This window comes from Gallinula chloropus (genome assembly GCF_964237585.1).
Source record: "Gallinula chloropus genome assembly, chromosome: 24".
NCBI lineage: Eukaryota > Metazoa > Chordata > Aves > Gruiformes > Rallidae > Gallinula > Gallinula chloropus.
Genome location: NC_140109.1, coordinates 806,204 through 831,463, shown reverse-complemented (window position 1 = coordinate 831,463; position 25,260 = coordinate 806,204). Strand labels below are relative to the sequence as shown.

Here is a 25,260-nt window from a genome sequence, read left to right as displayed (position 1 = left end):
CCCTTTTCTCAGGTACTAAAAGGCACCAGGTCCCTATCTGAAAGGGAGGTAACTCTCCATTCCCACCCCATGGGAGACTTGCTGGATGAGATAATGCCCAAGAACAGCACTGGTGGCTCCCTCCTTGGCTACGACTCTCCCCCAGCTGTGATGACTGCAGCTTCTGTTTTTCTCCTTCCCCTTTATTTTGCTGCATTTTAGGTGGGAAGAGGGTGCTGTGGGTTTAATGGAGGTACAGCCCCACAGGGGTACCAAACGCAGAGGTGCACAGAAGGGTGGGGAGGCAAGGAAGAAAGCTAAGGGAGAGATGAGGTGCTTTGCAGCTCCCAAATCCCTCCCAGGTCAGGAGGCACACAAAGAGCAGTAACTTAGGGATGGAGAAGAAGACAATAGAGGGCCAGGGAAGTGGATGCTTGGCAGTGAGAGGAATAGCTCTGTGTAGGAGAATAAGCAGGGGGAAATGGCATTTTTAAAGAGTTCTGCTGCACAATCCTGTTGATGTAGTGCCTCCTTGCAGCCTAGGAACATCCATGCTAACAGGGGGTTGAGGTAGAGCATAAACACCTGGGTGGAAAGTGTGCAATGGGTTAGTTCTGTCCGCCTTTATCCCTGTGGTCCCTGGTTTTCCTGTGTTGGAAGCAGCCCTGTAGAGTTCCCTTGCTGTAGCAAAAGCCTTCCTAGGTAAGTGTCTGCAGCAGGCTTGGCTCGGACCAGAACGGTAACCTCTCTCTTTTGCGGTGTCTCACCCACCCCTGCTCCCAGAATGAGGATCAAGGTCTTCGTAGACGTAACGAGCGAGAGTGGACAGTAAGTTCTGGATTGGTTTGGGTTTGCTTTTTCCTATCGTGGGGTCTGTCCCTGGAGAGAGGAGCCGAGCAGCTCCTGGGCACCTGCCTGTCCCCAAAGGCAGCAGCACTGCCAGCCTCTCACACACAGAGACAGGATGAAAACACCAGCCCAAAGCTGTGGCTGGAAGCAGCCACCTTCCCTTGTGCCTTCACCTCCAATTCCCAACAGCGTCTCGGGCTGCACTGGAGGGCCAGTCCCACTCCACAAACAGGGCAAGCGCTCCCTAATCCATCTTGGGAGGTCTCACCTTGTCCTCCCCGGGGTGGGGGATTTTATTGTCAGCAAAAGGACAGTAATCCTCCAAATCCAAATTTGGAAACCCTCCCAGTTTCTCTGAAGTAAAAATAAAGCCAGTCATATGGTGCTTTGAAGGTGTAATCTCACCGCCACAAAATCCCCCTGCTCTGTGGTGTGTCTTACCAGGGGGGTTTTGGTTTTTTAATTATTTCCTTCTCCTTCACCTCCCCACACTTCTGTTCCCAGCTTTGTTTGGGAATTTCTTGTCCCTGTTACAGCAAGAATAGCTCAAAACCATGAGATGACACTGAGATCCCAGCAAATTACCGACCAGGGTTCAGATTCCCAGCTCTGCTTTCTCAGTGTCCCTATAAAGCCATTAAACCTGCACCAGTTACTGACTTGGTGCAGGCTGAGCTGTGGATATTGCAGAACCATCAGCTGAAGGAGCCTTGACTCGCTTCCCAGTTACCACATTCCCTTCCCATCAACACCAAGGTTACCTGAACACCCCCCAGGTCAGTAGCCCCATTCCAATTTTCAGGAGAAATAAAGCAAAGAACTAAGGTGGCTTCTTAGTAGTTTCCCCACCCTGTCCTGACTCTGGGAGGGTAGAAAGAAGGACTTAAGAGAGAAACAGCATGGAGGGAAGTGTTTACAGTTAAGAATGGTCTAAGATGCCACAGGGATCCAGCACAGGTATCTACTACAGAGTTCAAAGCATGCTGTAAGAAGGAATGCAACTTCATGAGCAAGTTCTCTCCATAAGTAATACTTGCATGTGCCTGTGGGTGCACGGGTCCTCACCCTGTATTTCGGGAATTTCAGCCTTCTTCATGCTCAACCTTTTCTTCCTCTGAACCTGCTTGCTCTCAGTTTTGCCCTCACAAAAGCCCACCTCTCCTAAGAGCAAGCTCAGGGCATCAAGATCCCTGGTTCCCACCCATGTCTGGTATGTTAATCTTTACTCAGGACCACAATTACTGCAGGAACTCCCTCATAGATAAGGTATGGGAGAGCAGGAGCATGCCAGGAGATACCTAAAGTTGTGGCCATACTTGGAAGTTGGAAAGCAGCTCCAAACTGCTGAGTAGGGAGAAGAGGATGTGAGGCTCCCAACACCATTATGAAATGTTCATATTTTCAGTTCCCTTTATAGTGTCTGTCTTCCAACACCTACATCCTCTCCACTGACTGGTCCACACTATGACAACAGTCCTCTGTTTCTGTCACTGATTTTTTTCTATCCATCAGCCTGTGCTAGATCCCAGAATTCAAGATGGAGAGGGTCAGGGTAGTCAGCCCAAAGTCTGAACAGTTTTGGACAGCAGGAACTTTCCTCAGCCAGGAAACAGGTGAACACATCCATCAAGTTCATGAACATGCAGGGTGTTTACTTTGTGTCTGGCCAAGTGGGGAAACCCAGCCTCCTTCTGTTTGTGAGCCCTGCTGCAAGGCTAATGCCAAGGTCAAACTGCACCAGAGGTTATTAACTGGCTCTTGAGCTTTTAAGCAATAGCAGAAGCCACAGTCCTCTGTAACAGTGTCTGTCCAACGCTCCCTCTGCTATATTCTTCTCTGGAAAACCTGAAGATGCTGCTGCACATGATTCTCAGGACCCTGAGGGGGAGTTTTTCACTTTTAAGCTATTAAGAAATCACTGTTTAAGGATGATGAGAAGTATAAGGCATGGACAGAGGGAAAGTGGTCTGTAGCACCCCTAGTTTTACCAAAGAGCTGACCTGTAAATGGAAGAAAAGCTGGAGAGAGGTGTATAGGGGCTGGAGAAGGGTTGGGAGTAAGCAACAGCAGAAATGAAAGCTCTGTAATTCAATCAAATAAAGACCGTTTAAAGGTAATCTGCCAGGCTGCCTGAAACAGATAAATTGCTGACATCCCCTTTAATCAAGCTCTTGAAAATAAATCTGGGAGGGGAGGATGTAACCCAGATAATGAAGAATTGTATGGAGTCATGCTGGAAACAAAGGCAAGCGGGAAAAGTCAGGTGGGGGAAGGTGGCAGAATTGTGTGCCAGTTCAATTTAATTAGTTCATTATCCCTAAATTAATTTCAAACTTTGTTAAAGATAAATTAGATTTGGGAAAAGTCACAGTGGGACTGGAGAAGGAAGTCAAAGGGCACCGGCTGCTAAGTATGTTAAAAAACATCAGGCTGGTTTTGCTCTCTTTCCCCTCTTTCTACCTTGAAACGAGACAGGGGCACAAAGCAGGAGCAGTGTGACTTCTGGCTCCACGTGCTGAAGCAAGGTGAAAGGAGGCAGGGAAGTCTCTTCCTCAGAGCCCCACAGCAGCATTCTCCAGCTGCCCTGCTCTGGCCCCACTCCCACCTGGGAAGAGCGAGCACAAAACACTGGCCAGGAAGAAAAGAGCTTGTTCATGCTCATCAGGCCAAAGAGAAGTGCTGACAAAATTGCACTTGTTTTCTCTAGCACTACTTCATGGATGCTTGTTTCATGCCCACAGTGATAGATAAACAAAATGAAATAGGCTTTGCTGACCCCATGTATTGTCAGTAGGCAGCCCACAAACTAGTAGCCTGATCCCTTCTGCTTCTTTCAGCGTGAGATGCCAACAACCAGCTCATTTCACACAAGATAGCTACTTGTGTTAATTGAGAACCTCTTTCCTACTACACCTTTTGCATACACACATTAGCCTGCAGCCCCATGCTCTTCTGTTGCATACCCAGAAAGCACATAAACATACCCTCTCTCCCATTCAGTTGTTCACAGATTGATAGCCTTGCTGAGAGACCCACTTGCCTGTTACTAAGTTTCAACCCCTGAGACAACTTCCCTTCCAATTTAGCTTCACCCAGAAAGCTGAGCCACCAGTTAATGACTTACCTCTGTGAACAGAAGGAGACCATGGCTCATACTTTTATTTCCCCCCTTGCAGATATGGAAAGGAATTCTGTTGTGCTTGAGATTTCTTGAGAACAGATTACAGAGGGGAAAAAGCCCCTCACACATTCAATGCTGACTAACACCCTCCCTGGCTGCTAGCCCTTCTTTATGCCTTTTTATGGGCTGGTGCAATCAGAAGAATAGCAATCAGCTGTTCTTTGTTTCCTGCTTCCCTTCCCATATGGGTCCCTCTTTATGGTATAGTATTTGTATGAAAATAACTGTCTCCAGGCTCAAAGGAGACATTGCCACAGCCTGCTCAGTTTTCCAGCCACAGGGTTGTGTGTCCTACAGTGCAAATCTGAGCCTTGACTTTTAAACCTTCTCCTTCCCACCTAGGAACAGGGAAGCTGTACATCAGGACTGCCTAAAGCAGCCAGGAAGAGGTTGCAGGGCTTAAGGCAGGGTTAGTGAAGCTTCCTTGTGTGCCCTGGCCTGAGTTACTCCAGTTAAACAGCTGCACACCACCTCTCCACGTTCCTACTTTGCAAACAAAAGCCAGAAGTGGACAAAAGCCTCAGGAGGTGGCTGTGGGAATGGCCCACACGAATTTCAGATTCCACCACAGCAATTCTAAACAGATGGGCCTAGAGCCTATTGTTCTTTGCTATCTGGCCAGGTCAATGTTTTTCCCTTACCAAGGAAAGGGAAATGAAAATGAGATTGACCTTAACATTTCCTGTCCTACATCCTCCAGCAGCCTTCCAACTTTCTGTCCTCTAGCAGCCTTTGCTGCTCTTAACAAGGCTGCTCCTGAAACTGCCTTAAGACTGAGCAGCCCTCCAACTTGCTTCTTGCCTCTTCTGGCAGACTGAACCATCAATAAATTATTGTCGACACTTTGTTTTCTGTATGATTTTTTTAAGCATCCTGGTGAAATATTTATCCAAGACCTGGCAGCAGACAGGCAGAGTAGATTGTTCTGTTCCTTCAGGCATTTTCTCCTGAGGGTCAAGTCCTTGTCCTTTCCACTAAACCAACTGTTTCTGGTATTTTGAAAGGGAACAAAGAAGAACTCAAGGGCAAGTTACTTACTTCAGCCAGCCCCAGTTCAAACCACAGGCACAAAGGGCAACAGCCAGTGCATTTGCTCTCTCGTAGAGATGAGCCCTTGGTGAGAACCCACAAACGTGGTTGATTTTAAAGACCAAGAGCAGTGTCCTGGCTAGATATCCCTCCTGCTTGGCTCATCTTGCAGGGCTTCAAACCAGAGGAAAGGGTATGTGAGGGGGGTGAATCTTTCCCATCTGCTGCTGCTCTCTGAGGAGCCCAAGCCCCAGGCAGGGAGCACTGTTCCCACTCCGAGCATGCACAGCGGTCCCCCAGGCACACCAGGAATGGGATGGGGGGATGTTGGGGTGGCGTGTCTGTGCCCTCTCTCTTCCCATTGCTGCTGTCTGCATGGAGCTTGCTGGGAGGGAAAAGGTTGCTGGGATTTTTGCACCCCAAAAAGCAGTGTTTCTTCAGCATCGCTTGCCACAGCTCCGCAAAATGGTCTCAGGAGAAAGCACTGTGGACTCCGAGGGGTTTTCATTTCATTTGGCACTTAAAGAGGAAGAATCCAACTTTGCAAAGACTCTGGAGGAATAGTCTTCATCAGAGGGAAGATCGGGGGGCCGCAGAGCCGTGTCGATCTTGCCAGTGCTTTATATTCTCTGTTGATTTGACTTCCACAAGTGGCTCTGAGGCTTCTGTGGAACTGCTCCTGCAGGCAAAGCTTAGCACAGGCAAAGCTTAGCCCAGGCAAAGCTTAGCCCAGGCAATCCGTTCTAGGTAAACATTAGGCACAAGGACCTGTTTTGCCTCCAGAGTCCCTGGTCAGAGACACGTGCCCTTTAAATGAAGGAGCAGGAGCCTGGATTAGATTAATGACACACACAGGCACTGCTTTTTCAAAACCCAGGTGTGGAAGAGCGAGGAAGACTGAAAACAAACTGTCCTTTCTCAGCTCACTGCTTGTTTTACCCAGAGAGGCAGAGCATTTACAGGCAAGGGCCATACCATGCAAAATCTATACCCACTCCTCAGCAATATGGGTATTTTTGAGAGAGGAGCTTTGAAATGTGAGGATTTATCCCCTGGGTCTCTATTTTCCTGAAGCAGTAAGCAGAACTATTTAATTTCCCATCCTACCTGTCGTGTGTGTGTCTCAGCACGGAGCTCAGAGTTGTGTGTTTTATGGCTGGTGGTCCCAGAGTTCTCACCCGCTGCCTTTTGTCTCTCCCTACAGAACTTTGGAAAGTGTCACTCAGAGATATCGAATGCGAGTGATTACCTGACCCGCTGTTACTCACATGAAGATCGATATCTGGAGAAGATCCCTCATGTCTATACCCCCCTGTCAGATCTCCCACAAGATCTTTATCCTCATCATTCTGACATCTCCTTCTGCTGCCCGCCTCCCGGTTCCCGGGCTCCTTACATCTGTCCTAAGGAACAGTATGTTTAAAGTGTCAGCACAGCAAAACGAAGAAGCTATTGTTTCTCACTCCTCCTGACCCTGTGGCTCAACAACCAAGGCCTTTTAGATCTCCCTCTGCCATCGCTGATTTTATTTATTGATTTTTAAATTTTGGTGCACTTGTAATTGACATGATTAGGTTAAGTATCTGCCTGGCTTGCTAATGCTCAAGGGAACACTCTGCCTTTGCCCACGTCTCGCTCAGTACTTTCACCCTTCTTTTCTCACCCAGGCCCTCCTGTATCAAGCTGGCTCCGTGTGTGCATGTGTACGTGGGTGATGGTTTGCCCTGTGTTGGATGGGATGTGCCCAATCTGATTCATGTCTGTAGGTTCCCGTGTGTCAGTCTCTACACCGCTTGCACCAGGCAAGCCCGGTGTGGATTCTTCACAGCCCCTGGTCCAGTTTGTGTCTAGTGTTACAGCACAGCACTGCTCAGATCTCAGGCTGCAGCATTTTATATTTTCCTCCTTTGGAGAAATTCGTGCCCCCCTTTGGCAGCGGGGATGGGAAATCCCTGAGTAAAGAGCTAAACAGCCAAGATTGCTGAACCATAATAAGATGCTTATAATGAAAGATGCTAAAGACCAACCCAAGAGGAGAGAAAAGGGCTTGGTTTCGGGGGGTTGTTTCTGTCCTTTTTCCCTCCCGCTCCCACTCCCAATCTCTTGGATTGACACTCTTAAATCCAGACAGCGTGGGGACATGTTTTGAGGCCAACACATTTGGAGAAAGCATCCTTTAAATACCCATCTGATAACCTGAAACCTGAAGGGGAAAAAAATTAGAAAGGAAAACATTCGCTCTAATTTTCCTTTTCAAAGACTAACGTGACCCCCCACTAGCTTTTCCCTCCTCTCTTCCTTGCATCTGTTGATTGGAATTTTAAAATGAACTCAGGCAGAATATAAAGAATAAATCGTGATTTCAGGTAATCTTCTTGCTCTTAACGAAGGATAAAAGCTAATAGAGGAATCTGGCCTTTTAACTTTTTTAAAAGCATCTTAATTTTGGGACTACAGGTTTTTTTGATATTGGAATGTGTATGGGTGTGTAAATCCAAACATGTACATTCCTGTGACCACAAAGTGTTCTAGAGAAGGGAATTTATCTCCACATCACATTTGTGTTCACTTGTATTAGGAGAAAAATAAATATAGGTACACACTTAAATGTATGTAAAAGCAAAGAAGAGGAGAAAAAGGAATGAACATCCCATGTAAGAGCTTGGTTTCGAGGGTAACTTTCATCTGTTTCACCCAGGTATGGCTTAGGAGAGATGACGTCCGGGACAGTTCTGAACAAGGGGCTGTGCCTTCTGGGCGAACGGGCAGTTACTTTCCTTTGCCTTGGGTTGGGTATTTGGCATTCTGCAGACTCTGTACACTTGACATCCCTCTGGAAACCACATGGAGGTGTGAGCAAAGTGTGTGTGGGAGGGGGAGAAGGGGACCACACTGTTATCCTGCTGCCCAGACACCAAACGACGTCTCAGTGCTGCTCATACAGCTAAAGATGAAAGTCTCCCTGTAAGAGGAGGCACAAATACCATGTTGGATGGTACCAGCCCAGCTCCTGCCACGCCATGTGGACTGAAGCACTGTTCTATTTTTGTATATCTGAAGCTGAACCACCACAGCTGTTCTATGCACTTCCTGTGTTCCCATCACCTGCTGCAGCCTCAAGACTCACCCTGCTTTGTCCCTCCTCTTCCACAGAGAAGCACATCTGTGTTCACACTACCTCGTGGATTCCCTGCAGGCTAATAAATAGATCTGTACGTAAGAGAGAAGTCTGTACTCCGCTTAGTTAGGCAATATAGCACTGTGTGAGGATGATGCCACACGCATGGATCCCCCGGGCCCTCGCATGGCACACAACACACCCTCAGAGAACTGACTCTTCCCACCCCTCTTCCCTGCTTCCCTGGCGCATGATGCCACTTTGTGCTTTGTGGAGACAGCATGGTAGCCATAGCCAGTCATGGGAACAGGGTTTCATCTCTGGTGGGAAACCCCTGCACATTGTGGGGAGGTGGTTTCCCACTGGGAGGACTGGATTGGTGGGTGGTTGTATCAGCTAGGTGACCTGGCTTTGCTTTGCTGGCTGAGGTGTGGATGAAAGGGCACTGATGCAGCTCTTGGCCAAGCTGAAATGGCCAGTACCTCTGACAGGCATGGCAGCTTTCAGCTGTGCTAGTACACGGAGTGCTGTCATTCCTGGAGGATCAGAGGGCTCTACAAACACAGCCTTAGAGCACTGAACACAGCTTTTCCAATACCATCCTTTTGGTGGTGACTGATGGAAGCCTTTTTGGAGTCATTCGGATTCACATTTCCTCTGCCAGTCTCAAGAATTCAGCCTGTCAGTTCCTCACACCAACCAACGGACTCAAGTACTACGTGTCTTGTTTCAGATGATGTATCTCTCTCTCTTGTTTTCTGCTCAGCATACCTTGGGGTACTTTCTGGTTACCACAGAGCTGGAAATTGGGTGTGCTCCGAACTGAAGCCACAGCCAACGCATTCGCTCCAGCAAGAGAACCATGCTTTGGAGCCTGCCAAATCTGCTTGTGATCACTCTGTTTGGAAAGGTGATGAGGCTCTTGGAAAAACCAGGGGTCTCTGACATCCTAGAATCAACCCAGGACCACTGACCATGGAGAGAAAGCAGGAGAAGTCCATTACACAGTCCCCTATTTGCATGCTTGTAACAGCAGGATGCTGCCTGCGCAGCAGATCTGGTTGGGAGCCTTCGCCCGATGCAGTTTCAGACAGCTCTGAGAATTTAAATGAGAAGTGGAATAGATCTGGTGTTCAGACACGTAAGGGAACAAGCCAGACAAAATGGTGGTTTGTCAGAGGAGGCAGAGAACATGCTGCAGGTGTTTTTCTCTGCTGCCTGTGGCTGGAGGGACGATGCTTTAATGAGGAAGGGGAAGGCAGAGATACAGGCTGCAGCATTACCTGCAGACTCCGGTTGCCTTGTGCAGCTTTGAATTTGAGCTGCCCGCAGAAGACTGCCACAAAGGGTTTCACTGTGCTTTTCAGCAAAGCAAAAGGATTTCAGGCCTCCTTAGGAAGGAGAAAAGTAAGAAAAAGCCTGAATTCAAAGCAGTAGTTTCACTTACGCCAGCACATATTTTAAGCTTAGGAATGCCTTGGTTCTCTGCCTCTCAACATTCTCTCTTCTCCCTAAGAACTGGGTCTGTCTCAGAAAAAGGCAAAAGAGAGTCTCCACACACCACCAAATTCATTTGTACCCTAAGAAAAGGGGGAAAACCCCTGAAGAAAGAGGTAGTGAGGTGCAAGCTCATGGTTTCTGTTTCACAAAGCTGCGTTTTAGAAATGGTTCTGATGCAGGGCTCTTATTCACCCCTCCCTTTCTGTACAGCTGCACAGTGTTGGCCTAATGGGTATTTCCAAACTTTGCTGCACCTGTTGCCACGGTCTTAACACTGGCTTTGCTCCATGATAAGGCTGCTGTGTCTGCAGGGATCTCTGCAGGTGCAGAAATGCTGCTGCGGTGATGCTAATGAGAGGTGCTCCCCTCCTGCCACGGTGCAAATTGATTTAGTTAAAAGATCCCTCCTTCTTCAGCAAAGGAGCCGTCCTGTAACAGTGCTGGGAGTGACTTGCTGAACGAGTTGAACAGGGAAGCTGGTGGCTGTGATCGTGCACCCAGCAGGGTAGCAGTGTAACGGGGGGAACTGGTGTTGTATTACTGTGTCTTACTGGTGTGATACGTAAAGCCATTCTTCCTGTTACTGGGGGGAAATGTCAGAATTTCTGTTCCATGTGTTGGTGGCACTGACACAAGAACTCTTGCAGGTGGAAAAGACTGTTCACAGAACTTAAATAAAAGTGAACTGGAGACTTAACAACTCTAGTAGCTGTCCAACTTGTGTGAGGCGCTCGATCTCTTCCTTTCTCCCAGGGCCGACTTCTCCCTGAGCCAGTCCCTACATGCATCCTCCCTGGCATGTGCACACCCCTAAATGCACACCCATGCATACACACTCTGCCTTCACACTGGGGCCCAGGAGGTGCTGGCTGAGTTCTGCCTGTTTGTGAGGCTGTCCAGGACATCCTCTTCCATTCCGTCCATCCCTGGTGGGGACATGGGACAAGCAGGTGAACAGAGGAGCCCAGATGGTCTAAGGGAGGTGCCTCTTTCAGCTCATTCATTTGACCTGCTACCTTGTCAGGAAGCCTCCTCCCAGCCTCACTGCACAGTGGAATAGATTCCAAGCCACCAACAGCCAGTCCTCCGGGCCAGCAGCTATTTAGCAAAGGTATAGGTGAAACCACCCCTGGGGCCCCCTCTTCTCTAGCCCACTTCTCTTGCAAGCGCCCCAGTGTCCTGCTGCAGGCACGCAGGTAGACACTGAGCAATGTTTGAAGACAACAAAGGCATTGCAGCTGCCCTTGCTGCCAGGGACTGCCCGCCAGCCCCTGCTGCACGTGGGAAGTGTCAGAGTGCAGAGACCCCTCCTCTGCCCCATCCCGGCTGCTCCATCTCTGCTCCTGCTTAATCACACGCACCACGGGCACCCATGACCCACGGTGCAGTGAGCAGGCACGTGCTGGAGTCCCGGATGCTTCCTCCCTGGCAGCCTTGGTGATCAATCTGCTGTGGTCAGGGACAGGACCAGGCCCTGCACCAGCTGGTGGGAAGCACAGGCTGGTTAATCTGGGATTAGCAATAGCTGGAGTCCTCTGCTTAAACAAAGCAGCAGGCTGCCTAGAAAGGGGGCAGGGAGGTGAGGAGGGGAAAGCAATCTTGTCTTCCTGTTCCTAAAGGGGCTACAGGAAAGCTGGAGAGGGACTGTTTGTCAGGGAGTGTAGTAATAGGACCAGGGGTAACAGCCTTAAGCAGAAGGAGGGACATTTAAATTACATATGAGGAAGAAATTCTTCCCTGGGAGAGTGGGGAGACCCTGGCACAGGCTGCCCAGGGAAGCTGGGGCTGCCCCTGGGTCCCTGGCAGGGTTCAAGGCCAGGTTGGATGGGGCTTTGGGCACCCTGGGCTGGTGGGGGGTGTCCCTGCCATGGCAGGGGGGCACTGGGGGTGCTTTGAGGGCCCTGCCCACCCAAAACAGTCTGTCACTCTATGCTTTCCTCCATGGCCCCACAGCTTTGGGCAGCACCCCAGGCACAGGAGACCAAGGTGCTGGTGCCACAGCCCCAGCCTGGCCACACACCTCCACAGCCCCAGCATCCCAGGGCCAGCAGGCTCAGGGCTGGCCAGCCATAGTCCTGCCTTTCCCCATTCCAGGCACTACTTGCTGTAAGAGGAGGCCACACAGGCTGCACAGGGTGATAGGTGCCATCCTGCTCCCATGACTGAATCAGCAGACCTGCCGTTGTGCCTGCCTGCCGTGGTGACGGTGCCACCATCACATGAACTCATGGCAAGAGGGGATTCACTCCAGCCCAGCTGCACGTGAGGCTCGTGCTCACTTAGCAGGGGCCCTGTTAGATGGGTCTGATCAATACACCATTAGAGAATTTTTAGCACAAGCCACTAACTCTGAGAATGAAAAATCCCCAGGATATTTTTTAATAAAAAAGCTCCAGTGCACAGGGATAGAGCCTCTGTGTCTGGGCAGAGACAGCTCAGAACAATTTAGCCACAGGTCTAGGCTGGCAAATGGCAGAGGGTTGGGGGGGAGCACGTAGGAAGGGTAATAGGGTCTCTGCCTTGCAGTCAGTGGGTTGAATACAGCCTGCGTTAGCTGGTCGCTACTGGGAAGGCATTAATTGGATTGCATGAGATAAGCTGTCACTGCCGTGTGTGGCTGAGCACTCCAGAGTTTCTCCTGCTTGTTTCTCAGAAGGGTTCAAGGAGAGCCACAGGGACAGCGTGGCACAGGACAGCGTGCAGGTCCAGCTGCTAGCACAGGCTGCTCACAACGCTATCCCAGATTCGCACAAAAGCAGGAGACTTTATCCTGTGTTTCCAGAACCTGGCATCTCCCCCCAGGACTGTATTTACTTTCTGAACAGGGAAAAAGAAGCTGGATTGACCTCCTGCGTGGCAGTTTGTAACAGTGGTGCCATTTCCATGGAGGCTCCCACCAATGCCCAGCTACAGCTGTGCTCATCTGAGTTGGAAAAGCACACAAACAGGCTAGTATTAGAGACACTTTGCACAGATAAGGTGGAAAAGATGCTCACTCAAACAGAGGTGCTGCAAAACACATCCACTCCTGCTTTTATTTCCCCACTGCTATCAGATGTGCAAGCAGGGTCAGCACTGAAGATGAGTTCTGAAGTTTCTTTCCCCAGTGCTGAATGTACTATGATCCGTGCCTTGCAGAACTGAGTACCTCCTGCTGGGTTGCTTTATGTATATAGAGAAATTTATGTATGAATATATATGTATAAAATGAAAATATCAGTATTACTGCCTCTTGGACCGAACTAAATATATAAGAAGTATCAAAATACTTATATAGCTAAAGGTTTATCCTTGGAGCCAGTCACCTTTATAAATAGCTTTTCATATAGAGGCAAAAAATAGGCACTGTGGAGGGCAGACGATATACCACAAATATGGAGTAGAGTGGGGGAGCTGCAAATTAAAGGACAGAGCTGCATTAAAGATTCCACATCTCTGCTGCAAACAGGGATGGCTGATCTCTCTTTTGCTGGAAGTGTCATGCTCTATTTTCTTCCCCTTTATGGCGGATGGGAGGTGAGGTTTTAAAGCCTGCCAAGAATGCATCCAGCCCTGTTCCTCTGGGTGAACAGCACCATAGATGGAATGAGCCTTCTCCAAGCATCCTCCCACCCCCAGATCCTCCCCTCCCCCTTGTAATCCAGGCTCGAGTACCATCATTTTCATATCAGTACTAATTACATTAATTATTCTCCTCAGTATAAAACTCATTAAGCTGGAATTTATGGTTCATTAACTTAGAGCCAGAGTTCTTCCTCGGTGCAGTGGTGCGGGGCCAGGATTATTTCTGTCCTGGCTGGGGGCAGGTTCTCATTGGTGTCCCTTGGCTGGGCTCAGCACTGCCTGCTCAAGTGTGAGCTGAGTTCTGTGTGCTGGTACCGGGCGTCACACCGGGCAGGGAAGGTGTTTTGGAACCGCAGGAGGCCCGGGAAGGGCAGCACCCTGCTGCAGGTCCGGTGTGAGATGTGCTCTGTCACAGTTCCAGGAAGATGCCAAGCTGAGTGGCAGCAGACAAGGAACACTTGCAGGCAGGCTGCATGCCAGGGTGCATCAGGACTGAAAATAACACGTTCAGTGGTGTGGGACATCCAGCTTCAAGCCTGGGACAGAGCTGCTGTGAGTCTGCAGAAGCCACTCAGCACAGGACACGCAGGATTTGATGCCTCACCTAAGGCAAACTGGCTGGAGGCAGCCAGGAGTCAGATGCTTCTCCAGAAAGACATCACACCTACTTTGAAGGCAAACTCTATTCATGTCATGCCCTGGAAAGGTCATCCTGGGTTATGCATTTGGGGTGACAGTAATAGCAAGCTGGTGGTCTCCCCTCCATGTCACTTCTCCATATGCTTTTCTCTGGGCAGGGGGTAAGGCAGCTGCAGAATCATAGAATCCCAGGCTGGTCTGGGTTGGGAGGGACCCCAAGGATCACACAGTTCCAACCCCCTGCCACAGGCAGGGACACCAACCTCCAGGCCTGGGGCTACACAAGGTTGCCCAGGGCCCATCCAACCTGGCCTTGAACACCCCCAGGGATGGGGCACCCACCCCCTCTCTGGGCAGCCCCTTCCAGCCCCTCACCACTCTCTTTAAAAACCTTCCCCCTAGTATCTAAGAGTCCCACCTCATCCCTGCACGGACTCCCTGTCACTCGGTGGTAAGCTGTGATGAGTGTTTCCATTCTCATGGGGGCCGATGGTATGAGAGGAGCCCTCACTGTCAGCATCTCTCCCAGGGACACTCTAATCGAGAAGCATTGTCCTTGTCTTCTTCTGAGTAGCAGCTGAGAGTGGTCTTTCACTGGGGCTGATCTTGGAGCGTAAAAGCAGACCTGGGAATGGGAGGGACGGAAGAAAGACGAGGACACAGGGTCCATGCTCCAGACACAGGGTCCTTGGTTCAGACACAGGGTCCATGCTTCAGACACAGGGTCCATGCTTCAAACAGGCTGCCCAAGCTCCCAGGCTGAGCACAGGCTGCTGCAGGAGGTGGAGGTGACAGGCGGGCTGACCTCCTAATGGGCCCGACTGACAGGGATTCCATTCCCGCAGTGCACTGCCTCCTTCGCACTGCGCAGGTTTGCACCGTGCTCCCTAATTACTGTAATTAAGCAGTCATGCTGAGTGATGTTACACAGAGGGTTCAGAGTCATTAAAGGCCTGCAGAAGATTAAACCGTCCCCAACTTCGGCGTCTGAGCTCTTCTTGGTGATGGTGATGGTGAGGATTAGGGTAGGAGACATAACTTTATGACAGGGTCATGCTGTTTGTCATGGCTGTCAGGTCTGCCTGTCTCAAATGTGGCCTGTCCATTCCCAGGGACCTCTGTCCTCTCCCAGAGATGGACAACTGTCTGAACCGTATCCTTGAAGCTCTGGAAGGGAAAGATCATTGTGACTGGCACACAGATGATAGTGATGCTTGATGTCTACATGTCTATTTTGTCTCTTGTCAGGCACGAGGATAGGCACGCAGCTGGATCGTGTGCAAGCAGGGAGCAGAGAGGAGTCCAGTTTCACATTATTCACTCGGCACCCAGCAATTTCTCTCTCTTCTGGTCCCCTGTAGCTAGGAGGTCTGAGGTTAGTCTGTCAGCACCGTGGTGATCATGGAGCTTCAGTCTGCTTCCCTCAGGTTTTATACATACAGCAGCCTGATTAGTTGAGCCGTGGCCTTCCCCAAGGCGCTTGCTGACAATAGCTGGAGACAACCTTTTTAATCCTACAGCTCTACTCCCTCCCTCCTCAACCTTTTTCTCTTCCCTCGAGGGCACCCAGTGTTTTGCAGAGCTACTTCTGCTCACACAGGTAGTGAGCGACGCTGGCTCAGTTCATATGCATTTGGCATCTAATTCATTTCTTTGTGAATGTGAAAATCAATACTGTTTATAGAATCACCAAAGGAGCTTCAATCGGTCAGTGTCCTTGTTAAGTTCCTTTCTGGCTGCTGAAAGACCCTTTCAGGAGGTGATTCAATGAGCTGAAGAAAGGAAATAATGATCCCTGTTTCTCTAATGTACCCTGAGAAGTCTCTCAGCTTCTCCCCATGCCCCCAGCAGAGGGGAAGTGTTCCTGTAATCAACTTTATGGGATGGACTGGCTTTTTCTTGGAATTTCGCCTGGCTAGTCAAATTCTGGTGCTTGGTTTTGCTCCAGATAAGGTCAAAGTGTCCTCTTGCACATGCAAGAACATGTACACCTTCAGCAGACGCTCAATGATTTCAGCTCTACTTACACTTGCAAATTTTGTGGGCCTAACAGGGAAAGCCAAGTTTGATCTGTTCAAGAGCATCAGAGCTCCACAGGTTTTCTGCAGCTCCCTATGCCTCTAGTTTTATATCTAGCCAGTATCTTCAAAACAGTGTCTGATCTCTGCGTCCTGATCATTCTGCCTGGGCTAGGAACGATTCCAGCCCTGTGGTCGGCTGGGCCAGTGATGGTTTCTTTCCGTCTGGGGATGTTCCAGGGGCTTGTACAGCTGTTGACTGCTTTCCATCTGCTGATCTCCTCGATGAGTCATGGGTTCAGTCTGCAGTTTCCAGTATGGCTCTGGTGATGTAGTTACATGGCAACATCACCCAGAGCCGCTGGACGAGGGAGTTTAGCAGACCAGGAAATCCAGGCTGAGCTCTCCAATTTGCAACTGCTCTTTTCTCAGTGTTCACCTTTGAAAACCTACAGCACTGTTGCTAATATTCCATCCCTGTTTATTGACGATAAACCAGCTGGAGTGTGATTTCTTGTTATATCTCAGGGTCTACTGATAAATGTCATTGTTAAGCTGGCTGTTTTCCAGCTGTCAGGGTCTCAGGACCAGAAAACCTTTCTTTTTCTTTTCTTTTTAAAAAAGGAGCCTGAGACTTTAACATTATGCTTAATTTTAGCTTTGTTGGCTAGGGCAAATACAAGCCATGCTTTTTACAACTGTTTCTGATGTTTGTCTTCTAAACCTCATGGACTTAATTGATGCACAGCAGTCCTCAGGGTTTACACCCATTCTGAGTTGGCTGATTACATTCTAGGGAGGTACTCAGTCACACACAAAGAGCTCAGCCTCACCTTGCTGGGTGTTCCAGGGCTTTTCTGGAATGCCTTCAGCTCTTCCACAGCTGTATGGAATAGAAATGCTTCTTAGGCATAAAGCCACATGACCCCTCTCTCAGAGGGTACCAGACCTCCCGTGGGCAGGGAGCCCAAGCCTGGCTTCCCAGTCCCCCTTCATGAAGGAGCCAGCGGTGTGAAGGTGCAGCTGATCCTCCTCTGTGGAGGAGACACAACTTGCCTTCATCACCAGCAGTGACAGAGCCCCGGGACTACTCACTGTTCACCTCCTGATCCCAAGGGAAAAGCAGGGACAGGCAGCTCAGTGTGTAAACATCACTCCGAGCCAAGCCCAAGGGTAGGACCATCCAAAAGGAACAGGACTCTATCTGTGGCATTCGCATTTGGGTATCTCAGGGGGAGGAATTTATTTCTCTGCAGGGTATAAAAGGCAGCAGAGAAACTTCATGGTAAATCTGGGGTTGAAATGATTTCTTTTTGCTGTTTGGGTTTTTTCCTTCCCTTTTTTGACACCGATTTTCTTTCTTTTCCCAAAGCACTATGAATAGTCACAGAACTTCACAGAATTTTTAGGTATTTTTTCTGAGCACTGGATTCTTCTGTTCCTATTCGCTCTGCTAATTACCCTTTTAGCTTGCTTTTGCTCTATTTTCACAGATCTCTTGGTTTATTTATATCTACCTATCTATAATGATTTCAGAACCATTACTCACAGCAGCACCAGGAAACATTACATTTCCCAATTTACAATTGCAATTATGGTATCCGTCAGAAACAAATGCAGCTGCCTTTAATTTTAAGCAATATTTTGATCATCATAATTAAAAAAAAGAACTTATGGCATTGCAGACATTAGAGAAATTAATATAATTTCCTGGCTGCCTTAAAAGGCGTGCAAAGTAGTGGTCGCTGGGTGAGAGATTTAGGGGGAGAATTAACCCCTTTGGCTGCTTTTACCACTCTCTGGGGCACACTGAAAGCCCTAGTGACATTGTTTTTAAGAGAACTTTGCTGTAGAATTTAATATGTGAGTTCTTTGCCCTTCAACTTTTTTTCCCCTGCTACTTTTCTCCTTCTGAAATTGCTAGTTATTAAAGTATTTGTGTGCAAACAAGAGCATTTCCCTGTCACCATTGGTTTCAGCTTGCCTGTTTGAATGTGCAGGGACAGATGAAATCCAGTTGGTGATATTATAATCATTCCCACAATTGCATATTACAAACTCAGTAACAAACTGTGGCAGATCCTGGGTCTTGTGTGTCTCCTGCTTTACAAGAAAGTGTATATGCAGCCCGAGTTTGGATTAATGGCACTAAGGCATCTATGAGGATCCAGATGAACAGCCACAGAACAACCTTTTCATGGAGCTGGGGCTCATTCAATTAATTTTCATGCGCTGTCTTAGTCATGGAAGGTGAAAGTTTGACTTCTTGTTGTCTCAGTGGCAGGGGGGATTAATCTATGCATGACTTTTCTTGTTGTATTATCTGTTTGCTACTTTGAACTCCCCCCTCAGGACTCATCTCGGGCTCAGCACAATGCAGACATGCAGTACACCCCTGAACCTTTGAAAAACCCTGGCCAACTTGGTTTCTTCCTTTGGAGTACTGACTGGCTGGCTAACACCCTATATCAGGATGGCCAGAGGATAAGGCAGATTCAGACAACTTCCCTCTTCCCACAGCTCACAGCTCAGCCCATCCTACCACTCAGAGCCACCTTCCTCGCTGCCGGGCAGTAAAGCTGCACAGTTTGACCCCAGCAAACACAGCCTGAGACACCGTGTCCCCTCCAGCCCCTGCAGCAGTGCTGAACTCGAGCGGTCAGGCTGCAGCCCAGCACTCCATCTCAACGCTGTCAGCACTGAACATGCTGGGTCTGACTCCCTTGTTCGCTTCTGCTCGTTGGCTTCTAGGGAATGACTCTAGATTTACATCTGTTCTGAAGGAAGATGCACTCAGACTTCTCCACAAGATGCAGGCTGATGCACATGACATACCACACAGTGTGCAAACTTCCAAGCTTCCCTCCTCACTGACTACCCCTGCTCTGGAGACCTCCCAGTACTTGTGCTGCTGTCTCTCTCAGTCGAGCTGTGCCCCCACACTGCTCCTTTCACCACTGGATGCCTCTCTCAGCTGGGACCTTGCTCTCCAGTAGTGAAATGTTAATTATAGGCACATAGGAATTGCCAAATCAGGCCTGGAATTCATCCAACTTACTCTTTTCTGACACTATGCCTGTGTCATGGCCAAAAGGAAAATGAAACAATAGCTGGCCTTACAGCACAAAGTTGCAGTTAAAACCCTGTATTAACTGCAAATCCAGCCTGACGCTGAATAGACTGACCCATTGTTGGGCCCGGGAGGGGAGGACAGGAGGAGAGGTGTGCCCACAGCTCTGCTGGTGGTGGACAGAATTTATTTGTTGCATTTGATCACTGTTAGTACTGTGAGAGTCACTGCAGGCCCTGCCTGGCTGGGTGCTGTACTGGGCAGGAAGCATCCCTGTTCTGAGACTCCCACAGCCCAGCTAGACAAAACACTGGGCGAAGGGAAGAGCTTTGAGCTTGGCCAAAGGGGCCAGGTGATCCCATGGAGCAGGAGCTGCCTCTCTCCTCCGTTCCAGCCTAAACCTCGGGTGCCAGAGCATTTCATCATGGGCTCTTTTGTGTGTCCAAAGCGTGAATGTGTTCATAAGCACCAGCAGCACAGCCAGAGCAAAACAAAGCAAAGAGCACGAAGTGGTGTCCAGGGGGAGCGGAGCTAACGACCGGAGGGGTGTAACAGAGCAGATGGCATTGAGCAGATGTCCTCTGGTGTCTGCTGAGGTTTCTATCCTCTCCAAAGGACCTGTGTGGCTGAGCAAGGCTGGCCAGAAGGACGAGCACTCCTTACACGTTCCTGGCCAGTGGACATAGTGCTAGCGGGCCTTGTGCCTTGCCTGCAGATGCATCCCCTGGCATGCCCCGCTGCTCCCAAAGCACTCCTAGCAGCCTGCCTTTTGTTCTGCCTGAACAACTCTTCTCCTGCATTGGCAAAACAAACACACACAAGCTGCGACTGCACGGGAGACGAGGATGGGTGCTCGAGGATCACGTCAGATGAGCCGGGGGGAGAGCAGGCTGGTACTAAACTAAATGATCTCATCATAATTCCCTCCACTGCGCTTCCTATTCCTGCCAGGGTCTGAAATCTGATAACTCATCTGACCACACATTTCCATCAGGTGCAAGATGATTTTGAGATAATTTGATATCTGTCAGTTATGGGTCAGGAAGACAAGAGCCTTTCCCCCCCCCCAGCCCTTTAAGCCCAAGCACATACTGCTACAGAGCAGAAAGAGACAATCCTATTTCAAACAGAAAACGTAAGTGTGAGAGAGGAAGGACTGACTTCTTTTATGAATTTTCCTTCGGGTTGGCACCTCATCTTCCTAGCCAGTGTGATCACATTCTTAATTTCAACCTCAAAAGGTCAGTTCAGTTAAAGAAAATCAAGCTGTAGTCAGTTCTCTGCACATCAGTGCTTGGAGCACGGAGCAATAATCACTCCCTGATCAGAACTTGTTTGCCATTATCTGCCTGGTGCTGGTCTATGATATATGAAGCAATTTTGGCTGCGACAGTTCTGTGTGCATGCAGCTCCTTCCTGGTAAAAACTATACAGGATTGGGGTTTTTTTTTTCTTTGTGCTTTCTTTTTTTGCTTACCAAGGAGCAATATTTTAAACTAAAAGGAGTTTTCAAACTGTGGTCACCATCATTCATCTTTACAGTCTCGGGGTACAAACAATCTCTTCATTAGACACTGAATTTTTCTCCATTACAGCACTATCTGAATGCATTTATTCAGTCATTTATTAGAAGTCACTTGATGGGGTGCAGGGAAGGAGAGAACTAAATTAAAGCAAAAGGGTTGTGTGTGTACACACGCTTGTATATTGTAAGTGGAGAAGTCTATAAAAATATCCAAACTTAATAACAACCATAACTCTGTAACTCAGACAAATACGTGGTGGAAACATTCCACTTGCTGCAATGACGGGGAGGGAAGTAAAGGGAAAACAGGGGTTGTCATCAAACCTCCTCTGCCAGTGGTGAGGGATAGGGGACTTGAGGTGGGGCTGGGGAAGAGTGGTTTCTCTTTAAATGTTGCGATCAGCATCAGATGCTTTGTTCACAGACAGCACCAGCGGCTGCTTTGTCTGTCTGAGGACATGATCATCTTGTTGGCTCTGCTTTGTTTTGAAAGATGTGCAGGAAGACAGGATTGAAGTGTAACAGGGATGGACGGGCTTGATCATACCGAGCCTGTGCTTCCAGGGCTCCCTAGGCCTGTCCTGTGCTTTATGGGTTAGTAATGCCTCAGGGCCATCTGATCAGAGGCTGGCTGTATAAATTTTCAGCACCCATTCACGGGCACACATCAAATTCATCTGCATATGTAATGAGCAGGCTAGGTCTCAGCAAGGCCTCAGCTGGCCTTGCATCAAGCACTTGCCATGTGCAGATTAAATCCCCTCCTGATCTAGGGGAGCAGAAGTGGCTCACTAAGGCGAGAAAATAAACCCCAAGAGCTCCTGCATGGCAGCTTGAGGCACTCTCAGGTTATCACTGAGAATTTCAGACTGGTCTGTAAGGACAGACAGACTTTGCTTTTTTCTCTTCTCAGAAGCCCAAAGCAGAGCAGACCTCTGGCTGGGTGAGCCTGTGGCAAAGATGGAAACCGAGATCTTGTTCTCTCACAGCTCAGGCACACACAGCATGCCAGGTATGCACTGTCCCCTCCGTGCTGTATTCATCTCCTCCAAGCCTACTTTCCACTTGCACTCCCTTCCCAGCCCTTTTGCTCCTTATAGCTCTTCTCTCAGATAGAGCCTGACACGAGTGATGCCCATTTCTCCTCAGCAGATTAATTCAGCGCTTCAGCACTCGGTTGATAGAGCTGTGCTCTAAAAAAGGGATCACACCAGGGGCTGTGTTTGACTAGACTAGGGCCACTGCCTTTCATCCCAGCATTGTCCTTGGAGCATGCCTGATGAGATAAAAAGCCTTCCGCCCATTTCTGTGTGTGTTGCACCATCATTCCCAAGTTAGTTTTACTGGGATGCCTGGGACACTGATAATTTCAGGGATATAGCTGCTTCTGTGTTTATTTCAGTTTCCCTTTTTCACTTTTATTAAAAAAGACAAGTCTTTCCTGCATATTCCAGAAGGCTGGAATCTCAGAGCACAGCTGTAAAAACTAAACCAAAAAAAAAAGGGACTATTTCCAGCCAAATACTCTTAAAAAATTAACAAAACAACACAACAGCTCATAGCTCAACAGGAGCATTTAGTCTTTTGTGTTTAATTTCCACTGTGAATCTTTCCCTCAGAAGTGTACTCATGTAGCATCCACACGGTGAAAATGCCAGACTGAAAAACAAATGCATGCAGGCATTTGGCCTATCCAGAAGATACTGAGACATAAAGCAGGATTATGATCCCAAAATGCAATAAAAAGAGATAAAAAATTCAGAAGAGATCAAAGTAATTTCCGAACCAAATGAAACATTTACATGGGAATCACGCCTTATAAATGGAAACACAGCGAATGGCATTAGCCTGTATTACTGTCAAATTGTCTGAGGCCAGGTATGGCTCTGAAACTTATTTAGGTGTTAGGTGCATCCTGAGAGCTAAAGCAGGGATGGGTAGAATACAAAAACTCGGCTGTGTGAGTCACCACAGGTCCCCAGTGAGTTGTGAACCGGCTCCCAGTTCGCCACTGAGTAGCTGGGAAGTGGCAGGGTGCAACTGAATCGGTATTTGTAGCTATTTGTTTAGGTGGTGTAGCCATGAGAAGGCCCTTCTTGGCCTAGAACTTGAGAGTTGATGGGTCAGGGAGATTTTTAGCTCTTCCTCGCTTGAAATCCCTTGATATCCACTGCAACTGGGCAGTTGTCTTAGAGCTAAAGCTACACGTCTCTGCTACAACTCCAGAAGTGTCACGCTGGAGAGGAGGAGCCACGGCCTGCACTAGGAGAAAACCTGATTTCATGGTGCAAATTAAGGAAACAGCTGTTCAAATTACATGGGTGAACAAAGCGTAAGCAGCCGGAGATGGGAATATTAATATAGCTGTCTTTGGGCCCTGCCTTCAGGACCTCCAAGCAAACGTGAGGGTTGGCTTTCTCTGTTGTAGAGCCGACAAACCAATGCACAGAGGGAAGGAAATAGCTTGAGCCTGAATCAATAGCCAAGGTAAAGGAGGAACCTTGGTGTGGAAGGGTGAAAGGAAGGCAAAATGAACACAGAGGAAAGAACCCAGGCACCCAAGTGAGGAGAAACAAATGTCCTTTGAGGAGCTTTCCCACGAGTGGCTCTGTGCCGAGGTCAGTGCTAGTCTAATGAGAGCAGAAGGGCTGAGGGCCAGTTGCTGGGGGCTTGAGAGGTCCTCAACACATTGCTCACTTTGGGCTGCAGTATCTGTGCATAGAAAGGGCCTGCTTAAAATTGATGGATCTGCTGGCAGTTGGAGCTGAGCCTCTGAAACAAAGCCTTCTGACAAAGTCTTTGATTAGATTCAGCATCGTATCACTGACACAGACACTCACGATATTTCCCCCCCTGAGTTAGAACTAGTCCCAGATGAGAGACAAAGGGGAAAAGAGAAATTCTCCACCCCAAACCAAGCTGCGATCGATTCTCATTTGCCTGGGACATGATACGTTTTTTGTCTCACCTGACACAGGCTCAGAGAAGCAATTTTTTAATGTCACAGCTCATGACCTCTGCCTCTCCTGTCTGCTTTCAGGATTTTTCCCTGCCCAGGCCAGGAAATGAGGCTGCCGATGAAGAAGGTGCAGCAGCCCTTGGGAGATGGTTTCAGTTTAATGCCCAGCATGTTCAGCTTTGGATATTCTATTGAAATAGAAGGAATTTGTTAAGCTGATGAGGGAAGGCTGCAGTAGAGAAACACAATAGCAGAGTGGGATTAGGCCTAGAGTAAGTGTCTGTACTTTGGAGGATTAATGAGAAAACTGCAATGGATTTTACATGGTGAAAAGGATTCACTGAAGGCTTTAGGTGAAATGAAATTAGTCCCACTCATGGTCACTGAGCCCTCAAGGAGGAGAAGAGGCTGGAACTTGCCCATCACATGTAATAACCAGATCCCATCCAGCTGCTCTCCTTTATGGAAAATTCCAGTGCAACAGTGCTGGCCATTTATTTCCACTTACTACAGCAACTGGTGCCCTGTCTCTGGGCAGTGTGTCTCCTAACGGGCCATGGGACACGGCCAGGTGGCATCTCTGGTCCAGCCAAATATCGATCTCTCTGCTGACTGCCAGCTGGGCTCCTCTTTTTGCTCAGCAGGACTGGTGTATGTAGGGCTTTGCTTGGAGCCAGCAAGAGAACAAGGGCCTCCAGCAGCACCAGCCTGATCCTCACTAGGAGAATCCCGAGGGATGAAGGGCCCTCCTCTCCATCACCATTGCCTACCCCAGACTCCCAGTTCCCTTGAGCAGCTTGGCTTTCCTACCAGCATCCAGGCAAGTCTGAAGAAGCAAACTCTGTGCCTGCACAGGAGGCCAGGGACTTGGAGGGTCCCCTGCGATGGAGAGCGAGGATACACATTCCAGATGCTCAAAATACTTGCAGGAGAAGAGGCCAGGAAGGACAGACACTGAAATTAAGAGGGAAAGGGAAGAAAGAACAAGAGTTCTTCAAGGCATCGATTTTTCAGGGGAAAGGTAGATGAAGTAAATAAGCATGTGGATGGATGAAATCTTCCCAGGGTCACACTGACACACAGAAGTTACTTGAGAAGGGCTTCCAGCTCCCTGAGTGGAGAGAGAGACCAGAAAATGAGGGTTCATTGATGCTGGAACATTTATATTGCATACAGCTGATGCTCCTGGATACGTAGAAGAGGCCTTTAGGAGCAGCCTAGGCTGGCTCGTGCCTCCTGTGTGTTGCCTTCCAGTCCATCATTCTTTCTAATTAGGCACCTCTGACACACAATTAATCCTATTTGCCTTCAGGCTTTTTTATCTTTCCTTCTGCTTTTATCAGGCAGGGAATTAGACTCTGTTAGTATGTAAAGTGCATTGCACGGACTTGGCTTTTCAGGGGGATTTGGAGACTTTTAAGAAAGCAGTGTCTAACCCATGATCTTAAAAGTTTCTTATGAGTAATTAATTTCTTTCTCTTCTCTTCTTTTTCTAATCATGGTGCTTATTTTGCCTGTGCTCATACAAGCAAAAAGGCAAAGATGTGTGAGTGGGACAGAATTCAATGCTGCAAAGTCCAGCTAATCCCAGCTTTCAGTTGGCTCACTGCAGCTCCCATCAGCAGCTATCTCAGTCCCATTGTCCCCATCCTGTCTGCTCCTCATCCCTGGCTTTACATGCAAAGTCCAGAGACCTGCTAGTGCAGACCCAGCCTCTGGGACAGCCCTGCAGCGGGTCCAGCTTCAGCTCTGCTTTTCCTCCCAACAAATACTCCTGTGCTTTAGTCTTCCCCAGTCGCTCCCTGGGTGCTGATGTCCGCTCCAAACAG

At 48.7% G+C, this 25,260-nt stretch overlaps 1 protein-coding gene across 1 annotated transcript in view; it reads left to right on the top strand.

The window, feature by feature from the left end:
* The window catches only part of NECTIN1 (nectin cell adhesion molecule 1), a gene marked incomplete at both ends in the record, with an annotated part of 94,569 nt that extends 88,108 nt beyond the window's left edge, over positions 1-6,461 (top strand). Inside the window, one exon of the mRNA XM_084275001.1 lies at positions 6,243-6,461. Within this exon, the coding sequence (XP_084131127.1) occupies positions 6,243-6,461 (219 nt within the window). The remainder of the gene's footprint in view (positions 1-6,242) is intronic.
* Positions 6,462-25,260: the final 18,799 nt, after the last annotated feature.